The sequence below is a fragment of the Sander vitreus genome, chromosome 7 (assembly GCF_031162955.1).
Source record: "Sander vitreus isolate 19-12246 chromosome 7, sanVit1, whole genome shotgun sequence".
In the NCBI taxonomy this organism is placed as follows: Eukaryota; Metazoa; Chordata; class Actinopteri; order Perciformes; family Percidae; genus Sander; species Sander vitreus.
In genome coordinates, this window is record NC_135861.1 from 27,863,400 (window position 1) to 27,874,885 (window position 11,486).

An 11,486-nucleotide genomic window follows, 5' to 3' on the forward strand; every position below is an offset into this window, starting at 1 on the left:
TATATATATCTTCTGAAATGAGCCATTCTGCATAATGAGTACTTTAACTTTTGTTACTTTAAAGCTTTAGTGCGTAACTATTTTATATTAATGAACGTCCGTTACATTCAAGCCATTGCCAATTGAGTTGCAACAAAGCTAATTGAACTACTAGACTATGAAAATAATGTAGTCCGGCGAACTTCGCACGCAGAAACTCGAGGAAAGAGAATTCCCTCTTCTGAGGAGTCAGTCATGTTTTTCTTATTCCTCCGTGCCCTCTTTGGCTACAAGTAACTATGTGGAGGAGGGGGTGGGGGATGCGCGATCACGGAAGGCTTGCCTCATGTGGATGCACCGACCGTTTATAATGGGATATTACTACTTTAACTTGATTAAAAGATCTGATTACTTCTTCCACCAATATGACAGTAAACTGATATATTTGGGTTTCACTGTGGTGGTCATTTCTTTGTTTTGTCTATTTCCTGACATTTGTTGATTTAATCTGTAGTGATAAATGGACTGCATTTACTTTTCTAGTCTTTCAGCTGAGACTGCCATACAAGCTGCCACCTGCTCATCAGATAAACATTCATGCACATTTACACACCAATGGTGCAGCATAGGGAGCAATTCGGGGTTCAGTGTCTCGCCCCAGGGACATTTGACATGTGGACCGCAGGGGCCAGGGATCGAACCAGAGACCTTCCGATTGAAAGGCCATCGCTCTTCCACCTGAGCCACAGCCGCAAAAATTTAAGAAAGTAATCTGTTACTCGCAGCCTTGAAAAATAACTAAGCACTAAAAGAAACCCAGACGTTACTTAATTGATAAGAAATCTTTATTGTTTACCAGAATTTGCAATACATTGTTTTTTAAAGCTGTGTCACATTCGGTTACCATGAATCTTATCTTACAATCCAAACAGGACCAAGGACAGAGAAACCTGTAGCAGGATCCAAACCTTCAACAAAATGGTTGCCCATGCATTTGAATACAAGATGAAGAGTGAGTTATCCACCTTTTGTGAACCAACACAAGGACACAAAGACCAGCCTCCTACACGAGTAAGGCAAAAACAAGAACAAATTCTAAGATGCAGCTGGTCTTAATTCTACTGGTCAAATAAATAAATTCCTCTTTATCCACATCTTAACAAGAGCATGAATTAGATCAAGAACAAAACAATAGACCTTTACATACAGGAGACATTTTGACCTGAAACACGCACACACACACACACACAGGTAATTGTTAATAATATATTGTTAATGTTATCAGTGACACATGTGCTTTACTTTTAATAAGTCAAAATGTCTGCTGGCAAAAAGGCACATTGTTCTTATATATTACTCTGACAAATTGTTAATGAAAATCTGTGCTAAGAAGGCTCACTGTACGTTATTGAAGCGGTTTGAAAAAGTGACTTACATTTTGTTTACCCTGTTTATAAGTAGGACGGATAACTGACATCTATAATGCAAACTAGTGGAATTGTACACTGTTAATGACAACCCCTTTTGAATTTAGGAAAATTCCAGTAATTAGCTCTTTATAATATATCTCTATAAGGGTTTTTCCCTTGTAGCAGCATTATATTTATTTTTTCAGCTTTTCTCTATGACAGAGGCATTTGTACGTAACAATTAATATTTACACTGTATGCAGATGACGCCAGATCCTGCAGAACAAATGGTGATATCGCCTAGCTGCGCAGTCTCTCTCGCCACTTCACCAGGAACGGAAATATCTAGTCAGGGTTAAAATTCCTTATATACACACACACACACACACACACACACACACACACACACACTTCACAATATCACACAAATAAATTTTGGAGTTCAACAGCCCAACATTTAAAAGTCCAATGGCACACAGAAGACATACCATGTTAAGTGTGATGGCTGACAGACAGTCCAGGGCTGAAGGGAGAATGTATTCATTGGAGTCAGCAGTGAAAGAGGCCGTTGAATTGCACACTAGAACATCCTATCATTAGTTTGCCCGTCCTTGTCTGGCTTGTCCCTGAAGCAGATTTAGGGTGCCGCCCTGCTTTGCTGAGCGGACTGAGAGAGGAGAAGTCGGTCTTCAGAACTCCTCGTGGACATTCCGGGCGTAATCCATCAGTTTGCTGCCCGTGAAGTATTCGCTGTACTTGAGAATCTCGTCCAGCTCCAAATTATGATTCTGGTTTTCATCTGCGACGGCAATCATCTGCTTGGCCTCGTTCAAAGCGTTGTGCTCGTTCATCGGGTCCATGTACTCCTGTACGCCACACAAGAAGGAAAGGAAACATAACGGTCATTGAGAATCGAGTGTCAGTTCAATCAGACATTGAAAAAAGAAACCTTCATTAGCATTTTTGAGATGGTTGACTGCACAATAAAAAGAAGAAAAAAAAGAAATGGTGTTTTATGAGTCCTTGTTGACCAACTTAAAATACTTTAGTAGTAGGGCTGGGTACCCAACTCATAACTTTTTAGGCATCGACCGAATTGCCTCCTTAGTATCGAAAAATTACCCGTCATTCAATACCCAATTTAAAATACCTACGGAGTAAATCTTATCAGTGTCAGTGAGCCGATAATGTTTGTGATTTGCTGTCTAAAGTACTACGTCGTAGAGGCAGGCAGGAAAAAGTCGTGGTATTGGTATCGTTTGTTTTTTTGCGATATCTTACCCTATTTAGTAGATACTGACTGGAAAACTTCAAAGTATCAAAATAAATATAAAAAAAGGGAACAATCAAACGAGACTTTTGCTTCTTTTTTTTTCCTCCCATTTCTCACCTCCAGTTCCTCCATGGTTACGATGCCATTGCGGTCAGAATCAATGACGTCCTCGAACTCCTTCTTCCTCTCCCGGACCCAGTCGTCGTCGATGTCCTGCGCCTGCTGGTTCTCCACGGTGCCCACGGGCAGAGAGATGAACTCTGACAGGGTCAGTTTCTTATCACCATCCTGGTCTACAAGCACAGCAACAACCAACATGTGATTTCTTTCACCTCGGATCTGTTAAATACATCGTCATAATGGGCCTCAACACAGAGCAGGGCTTATTCAAATACACATGGTATTAATGTAAGGTACAACATCAAATATATAGATCCACTATTATATTCACTACATAAACAGATGAGACCTTTGCCAATAGAAACAGATATAGTAAGGTTTGTTACCATGTTTTGATGGAAATGTACCAATAATGGGCTTTTGTCAATCCAATTTGTTTGTAACGTGAAATCATACAAAATGCAATTACAGAAAAGTGTAATCCTGTCAGTTACATTCCAGTCATATGCATTAAAAACATGGTCTGGTGTCTCCGGTACACGCATGCTAGAGCTGATACAATTAGTCGGATCAATCAATTGATAATGGTACACGTCATTTTTGAAGGAAAAATGCCAAGAATTGGCTGGCTCCAGCCTGTAAAATGTGAAGATATTTGGCCATTTTGTTTGTTTTTATATTTCATTTGACCGTGAACTTGGTGTCTTTGGGTTTTGCGATGTTGTTCCGACAAAAACTAGCTATTTAAAGATGTCACCTTGAGCTATGGGAACTTGTGATGAGCATATTTCTTTTTTTAAATTTCACAGCTCTGACAAGTGTTCTGCAGATTAAGCAATAATTTAAAAAAGCATTAATTGCAGCCCTAAGCAATAAACCATATCATTTTGATGTTCCTGCCCGATAGTTGATGTCACTTTCTACTGTGCCGTCTGGGGCAAAATACCGCAGCAAGCTTCATCAGCTTTTTATAGTACGAGTGTGACCTGAATAGCGTTTCCCAAACTGAGTTACATTCACATGCACCGAGACCAAACCAGGTCACCTCATGAGGTTAAGAACAGTATTCTCCCTGCATGTAAACACAGAACGCTGATGTTTAACAGTGCAACATGTACAGTGCCATCTTAAATATACTAAACCAGTGTACATTAAAAGCTGCTAGAGACAATGTGTTAATATTAACACTGGACACAATTACTACATGTGTGTTTTGGTTTTACAGACAGTTTTAGTTGGCTCTCATCAGCATTATTTCCAGCAGCAGCAGGCATCGGTTTGCAGCGAAACGGCTCTAAAACTCCACTGTGCACTTCCTGTTCAGCTACACACAAAGTTTGAGCCTGGCTAGTGAACATAGTGGAGAACTTAGCAGCTTAAGAGCCAGATATTTCCCTGAGGAATTAGTGGAAATCAAAACAGAGCTAGCTCAGTGGGTAGAGCAGGCGCACATATACTTGGAGGTTTATGCCTCGATGCAGAGGTCCAGGGTTCGAATCTGACCTGTGACGATTTCCTGCATGTCTTTCCCCTTTCTCAACTAGCTGTCCTGTCAAATAAAAGGCGGAAAAACCCAAAAAATGTTTTTTTTTTTAAATGAATTATTTTTTTTAAATCGTATTATCGCATGCAGCCATTTATTAATTTATTTTCACTTGGCTTTGTGTCGTGCCCAACAGGCTACCATTTTGCCGTACTTCCTCGTAACACATTCTGCTGCTGCAGGAATAGCAACGCCGATTCCGGTGCCTCATTCCGGTGCCAGTGATAGGTCTGCACTTCTCTCTGATGCTCTGAAACAGACGTTACAGGCAACACAAACATCGCTGCACATGACGCTAGCTAACACTATACTCGACAGCAGCTAACGTTAGCCTACCGCTAGCTAGTAGCTGGACTAAACAAGGTTAAAATACTGACAGCTAACGCTAAACGGTGTTAAGTGTATACATGTAACAATCTGCAGCTGCCGTTGTCGGAAAAACACAGACGGTGCGTTCAATGAAAATGGTAATTTACAGCCTCGTGGTGCATTCAAAGTTGTTGTTAAATTCAAATGTGTGACTAGATTAAATATATAATAAACAAATACAAATCTTAAAATCAAGTTCATAAAGTCACCGTCTTTGCATTCATTTGATTCCCAATCAAGATACACTGGTAAGAATGGCTTTCCATTGTTAATATGTACTTAAAAACTGTTCTGAAATGCAAAGTAATACAATTTTTATCATGTGATAAAACATGCGATTTATCGCGATTAACTATAGAAATTCAACGATTAATCGCGATTAAAATTTAATCGTTTGACAGCCCTAATATATATCGCATTCATCACCAGGCCAGAACATGACTGAATGCTAATGTTGCTACAGTATGTATATGCTGGAAGTGTAAATAAGCTGCTGTTTGCCAACTAGTTCCCCATGTCAACTTAAAAGGTGAGTGCGTCCCGCTGTCTACAAGTAGGGTTGGGTATCTTTTTTTTTCTGAAAAATGGGGGAAAAAGGAAGAGCACTATGTTCCGTTGTTGGAATCCTCTACAGCGAAACAGTGACACTTTACATCGTTAAGCTGTCAGCATTTTAAGCTGTCAGCATTTTAACCGTGTTTAACCCAGCTACTAGCTAACGTTACCTGCTGTCAATTGTAATGCTAACTAGCAACACATGCAGCTATGCTTCTGCTGCCTCCAACGTCTGTTTCGGAGCTGCTGCGCAGGCATTTAAGTGGCACCGAAATCTGCGTTGCTATTCGGTCCGGTTGGTATCGGCCATTTAGGCACCGGTGTCATTAGCATCGGTTTCGGTACCCAACCATACCTACAAGTGGCTAAGAATAGTTAACACAGGTTTAAGACAATGACGACCATGATTCAGGTAAAGTAGGTCAAATGTACCTAAGTCGCGTACGATCTCCTTAACCATGTATTTGAGCATGCCTGTGCTGTGCTCCGGGTGGAGGAAAGACAGGAACTCCTGCTCATTCAGCAGCTGGTCAGCTGGGGGGTTGTCAGCCTGAAACCAGCGGTCCTTCAGGCTTTCCAAAACCTCCTGAGCTGCAGTTATGAAAGGAGAGAAAATTCAGCTCAATTGTATTCTTACTTCGATATCTGCAGCACATATTTGTTGAAACTATTACGACATTTGTCAAATAGTTCCATACTTACTTTCCTCATCCAGTTTCAGATCTTGATTATTCTTTATTTTCTCAGCAATTTCCTTTTCATCGAAACCTTTGCTGGCCAGAAATTTGACTCTGTATTCATCCCACGTCACGTAACCTATGGACAACACATGAATTGAGCATTTGGGTTTTTGACTAAACAGAAAATATTCATTTGTTTACAACCCACTGTGGCAACACAGCGGTGGTCGGTGTGCTTTGAATTCTAAGCGGATTTGATTTTATTGTACGTTCCAGGTCTCTCTCACCATCACCGTCGGGGTCAACAGCACGGAAACTGTTCTTGTTCTCCTCCATGGCCTCCTGGAAGTGCTCCTCCGTCTTCTCCATAATCCAGCGCTGCATCTCCTTGGCGCTAACACTCTGGTCCTTGTTGAAATCAACCCTGAGGATAGAAATAAAAATGACAAATGAGTTGCTGATTCAGCTTGAGTTATTGAACATTAACACAGTCAATAAACTACTAAGTATATACTATCAGCTGTAATGCCCCTTATGATCTGTCCTAGTGTATGCAATATGGTGCTTTTGTTTAAACTGACCATGCACTAATACCCCGTAAACATTGACGTTTCTTTACCATTTAAGATCAAATAATGTAAGAAGAAGGGGGGGATGGGAAATTTGTCAAGTCATGGTAAAGGATTAGATCTTTTTCAGATCAACTGCATCTTGCAAACTGCGTGTTTTTTCTTAAGTGAAAGTGTTGTTGCATATCTGGATTTTGAGGAAAATTACTCTAGAAGAAGAAGAAAAAAAACACGGGGGTTAGGGATCGACCAATATGGATTTTTTGTGCCAATACCGATTTCCCCCCCCCCCGATCAGCCTTAGCCAGGTAAAAGGCTTTCATCAACATCTACAACACAGCCTTGATGATGCATTGCTTGCTGACATATTATAAGACAGATATAATCAGGTCATCACAAAATGTCCTCTGTCAACAGATTTAAATAATTTAAGAAAACAAACCTGAAAAGTAGCCATTGAAATAAAGTGCTTGATTTGTAATTTAAGACTGCCATGGTACTGGAAGCCTGCCAGGCTTCCAGCACCAGCACTCTGCTAGTGGGGAAGGGGCAGTGCATGCACGTGAACTGCAGCGTCTACAGCAACACAGAGCTGTAAATAACGCCGGGGAAAAAACAATCGGCGCACGCAGTAGCCGCGTATCGGCCGATGCCGATACACGTAAAAACGCAAATATCAGCCAGATATATCGGCCGGCCGATAAAATTGGTCTATCACTAGTATAAGTATAATTATCACAGCATATGGGAACCTTTTCCTAAGGCTTACACTAGGGCTGGGCAATATCGATATTATATCAACAACGATGTGAGGCCAGCTATCTTCTTCAATTTTGGATATGGTGATATGACACAAGTGTTGTCTCTCCTGGTTTTAAAGGCTGCGTTACAGTAAAGTGATGTCATCTTCTGAACTTACCAGACTTACTAGCTGTTTTTATTATTTGCCTTTACCCATCTAGTCATTGTATCTACATTAATGGTGATTATTTATAAAAAATGTTATTGTGTAAATATTTTGTGAAAGCACCAATAGTCAGCCCTACAATATTGCCGCAATATCGACATCAATGTATTTGGTCAAAAATACCGTGATATTTGATTTATTTTTTTTTTCATATCGCCCAGCTCTAGATTACACCTCTATTTGCTAGTCTCCGGACTGGAACTCGATGCTGGTGACTTCTGAAGAACCCGATCAGCAGCTTTAGCTCAGGCTTCCAGTTCAGCAATGCTTTAATTCCTGTGACTCAAAAGATGACAAGAATAACCCCCTTACTTGGTGAAAATGTCAATCAGCTTCTTCCTGTTCCTCCTTGGCTCCGAGTCCTCCTCAAACTCCTCGATCTCTTTACCCAGGAAAACCTCCTGGTGGAAGTCCTTATTTAGGTGGCCATCCATCTCCATCTTCACCCCATTCAGGTGGTCCGGGGGAAGAATCTCGTTGTCGTCCTTGCTGGCTGGAACCTTTTCTTTAGCGGCCGACATGTTGGCTGGCCGTGCATGCACATGGATGGTGTGGAGCAGGATATAGAAAAGCAGAGACACTGCCAGGAGGTTTCTGCACCACAGTTTTCTCCAAAAAGCCATGGTTGCCTATAGAGGGGTAAAAGTAAAGTTTGAAGTTATGTGAACCAACTGTGAAAAAAAAGAAAGAAAAAAAGGTATCAAGTCAAGACAAGACAATGTGGTTTGATGCACATCAAACAACACGAGCTCAACTTTCATGCCGCGTTCATGACACGTTGGATTTTCCGCACTTGCTTAATGCCCACAGGAAAATCCCATTAGAGTCAACGTCATTAACGTTATAGGCATATTTAAGTGTAGGACTCAAGAAGAGGGAATTGTGTTTGTAAATTCTGACCAGCTAGAGTGAAACTGAAAGCAAGAAATCGACACCAGATATTGATTGGCAGCTTTGAAACATCATAAGTCGTCTGACAGGATTACATTTCACAGAAATTGTATCAAATAAAATTGATAGATTTGATTTATCACAGTTTAACCCTAAAGCGGTGACGCGCTCATGATGTTGTACGGAGATGTGATATGTATTCTGAACCATGGATGTCCTCTGAACCCAACACAAGATTACAACAATAACGTTTAATTTAACAGTCATCCTTGGCATCGTTAACCTCGTCAATGTTTACAGTATCCACTTTAATTTACCAGCACGGAATTACATGCTCACAAGGCAACAGACGGTTCCTTAAAGTAAATAAAGGTTAACGTTAGCTCTGGAATTTAGCCTCGTCACGTCATTGGAATTATTTTATACCGCAGTTAGAGTTAACTGTGTTAACATTAGCTAGCTACGTGGCTAACACAGGCAGGGTAGTAAACATAGTAGATTACCGCTAGCTAGAATAAGTAAACAGTATACAAAGACACTATAACCAACCTGTCAAGCACGATGACTAAAAACGACACTGCAGAGAAGTTCAAACGACTTTGGATATTGAGAGATGGCCAGCTGGCTAATGTTAGCTGGACTTCCTAGTCAAACAGACCTACTGTACTGCTTCCAATCAGCAAGTATTTCTCCCCCAGGATGGCGAAGGCATGTGCCATACTTCTCTGCCTCTTATTGGCTTACCTAACCAATCTCACTCCTGATGCCTGATAATAACCAACCCAACCAACGAAGGCAACGAGTACTAGCCAATCAGAGGGAGAGTAGGGCGGGTCATGCCTTCGCTATCCTAGGAAAAAGGGGCATCCAGTCAGGTAAGTTTTCAGACTCCAGTTCCTGTACACGTGGCTTTATCACAACGTCCTCATTCCAAAATGTGGGACGGCTCAATCTAAGTTCCACTGAAGGTATACGATTCGGCTGTAAAAGTCCTTTCTAATGTTCCAGTTAGTGTTATATCATTCAAGCTGTCACTTGAACTGGTTCCTGGCTAGTTGCTAACGTTGCTAGGATTTTGTAAAGCTATCCAAATCCACAAGTATCATTTCCGGGCGGCCATTTCAAAGTAAAAGCCATACCGAGATGTTTTGTATCTAAGGGGCACTTCTGCAGTTGTCTAAATAAACTTAGCACAAAAAGTAAGGACATTTGTGTTTGGTAGATTATTTCTCTGTGGTAACAATGCTTTTTGGCAATACGTCCTATACCATTGGAAAACATGTTTAGTTCCCTTTCAAATGGTGCCCCATTTGTAAGGAACATGCATTTGTGGGATGAGCAGCAGCGTTGAGTATGTGGGTTGCACCCATGAACATTTTGCCAAATCTTCTCTGCCAATGCCAAACAGCTTATTCTGCCATTGACTCGTTTGGTGTTTGGTGGATTAGATGTTTGAAGAAACAAGACATATTGGCAATTTAACAATTTATTCATTTCACAAACAGGAGCCTCATTAGCGTGTGGAAGAACCATACACAGCCACAACAGCCTGGCACCTCCTCCTCATGCTGGTCACAAGCCTGGTCACACACTGCTGTGGGATGGAATCCCATTCTTCAACCAGCATTTGTCGCAAGTCAGCCAGCGTGGTTTTGTTGGTCACTCTGGCACAAACAGCACGCCCAAGCTGATCCCACAAGTGTTCAATGGGGTTGAGGTCAGGACTGCTGGTTGAAGAATGGGATGCCATCCCACAGCAGTGTGTGACCAGGCTTGTGACCAGCATGAGGAGGAGGTGCCAGGCTGTTGTGGCTGTGTATGGTTCTTCCACACGCTACTGAGGCTCCTGTTTGTGAAAGGAATAAATTGTTCAATTGCCAATATGTCTTGTTTCTTCAAACTCCAATCATCTAATCCACCAAACGAGTCAATGGCAGAATAAGCTGTTTGGCATTGGCAGAGAAGATTTGGCAAATTGTTCATGGGTGCAACCCACATACTCAACGCTGGGGCACCATTTGAAAGGGAACTAAACAGGCTTTCCAACAGTATAAGATTTATTGCCAAGAAGCATTATTACCACAGAGAAATAATCTACCAAACACAAATTTCCTTACTTTTTGTGCTAAGTTTAGGTAAAAAATTGATACACATACACAGGTAAAATTGTCAGGGTAAAGTATTGGATACATTGTTAAAATATAGATCATGGTAATGGATATATGTTTAAAAGATATGGATGTAATGGATATACCTGTGCATTTGAAATAGTTGGCTAAAAGTATTGTATATATGGTTATTAATAAAAAAAATAGCTAATGTTCAAAAGGTTGAAATAGTTAAAAGTATTGAAAGGCTACATGTTTAAAATAGAACAAAGTTATAGCTAAATGGTGAGATAATAGTTAAAAACGGATGGATTCATGTTTAAAATAGTTAAGTTAGTAAGAAAAGTTAATGGTTCAAATGGGTAATAGCTGAAACAAATGGATATATATTGAAATATCAACAACAACAAAAGTAATGACTAGAATAGTGAGGGGAAAAAAAAGCTAGAATAAAGGGATAGGCTATATGTAGTTAGCTAAAATAGCAAAGTAGCCAAAATAGTTAGCTAAAACTATTGAATACATGTTTGAAATAGTTAGCTGAAGTAATAAATGGTGAAACACTGACTAGAGACAAACAAAAAATACATGAGCTATAAAAGCAAACATGCAATAGTCTTATTGTTTGGAGGAAGTCCTAAACCTTTTTTTTTTTTATTGTTTTATTCTAAAACATGCAATCTGAATTTCTCTCCTTTATTTTAAAGGCCAACTTACCAACTTTCCAGTTTTGTTCTGCTTCCCTGTGGTGAGCTTGACGCTGTTGGCTGCTGCTACCTGCTGCATTATCAGACAGACTGCCAGCGGATACAGGAACTAGGATGGAGCCATACTGGAAAGGTAGTTGTGCTGCAGGCTGCTGCCTCTGGGTGGCACTGTGCTAAAATATAATAATATCAAGTAGAGTAAAAAGCAGTCTAAACATGCAAGTTGTGAAATATCCTAAAAAAAAATACCTGGTAGCTAACATGTTATTTATTCTAATAAGAGTATGAGAGGGCTGGATTCCTTTTAGACAAATGA

At 40.4% G+C, this 11,486-nt stretch overlaps 1 protein-coding gene across 1 annotated transcript; it reads right to left on the bottom strand.

The window, feature by feature from the left end:
- Positions 1–806: 806 nt before the first annotated feature.
- On the bottom strand, positions 807–9,414 carry sdf4 (stromal cell derived factor 4). Its single transcript, XM_078255779.1, has 7 exons — positions 8,905–9,414; positions 7,777–8,093; positions 6,216–6,352; positions 5,951–6,064; positions 5,681–5,839; positions 2,779–2,954; positions 807–2,254 (listed from the first exon to the last, which is right to left on the bottom strand). The coding sequence occupies exons 2-7, from the start codon at positions 8,085–8,087 to the stop codon at positions 2,078–2,080; spliced, it is 1,074 nt and encodes a 357-aa protein (XP_078111905.1). The 5' UTR covers positions 8,088–8,093; positions 8,905–9,414; the 3' UTR covers positions 807–2,077.
- Positions 9,415–11,486: the final 2,072 nt, after the last annotated feature.

Excerpts from the sequence above, each read along its gene's own strand:
- sdf4 (XM_078255779.1), bottom strand. The coding sequence starts at position 8,087 with ATGGCTTTTTGGAGAAAACTGTGGTGCAGAAACCTCCTGGCAGTGTCT. Across the intron at positions 6,353-7,776 it reads CTGATTGACATTTTCACCAA|GGTTGATTTCAACAAGGACC; the intron begins GTAAGGGGGTTA and ends TTCTATCCTCAG. Across the intron at positions 6,065-6,215 it reads TGTTGACCCCGACGGTGATG|GTTACGTGACGTGGGATGAA; the intron begins GTGAGAGAGACC and ends TGTTGTCCATAG.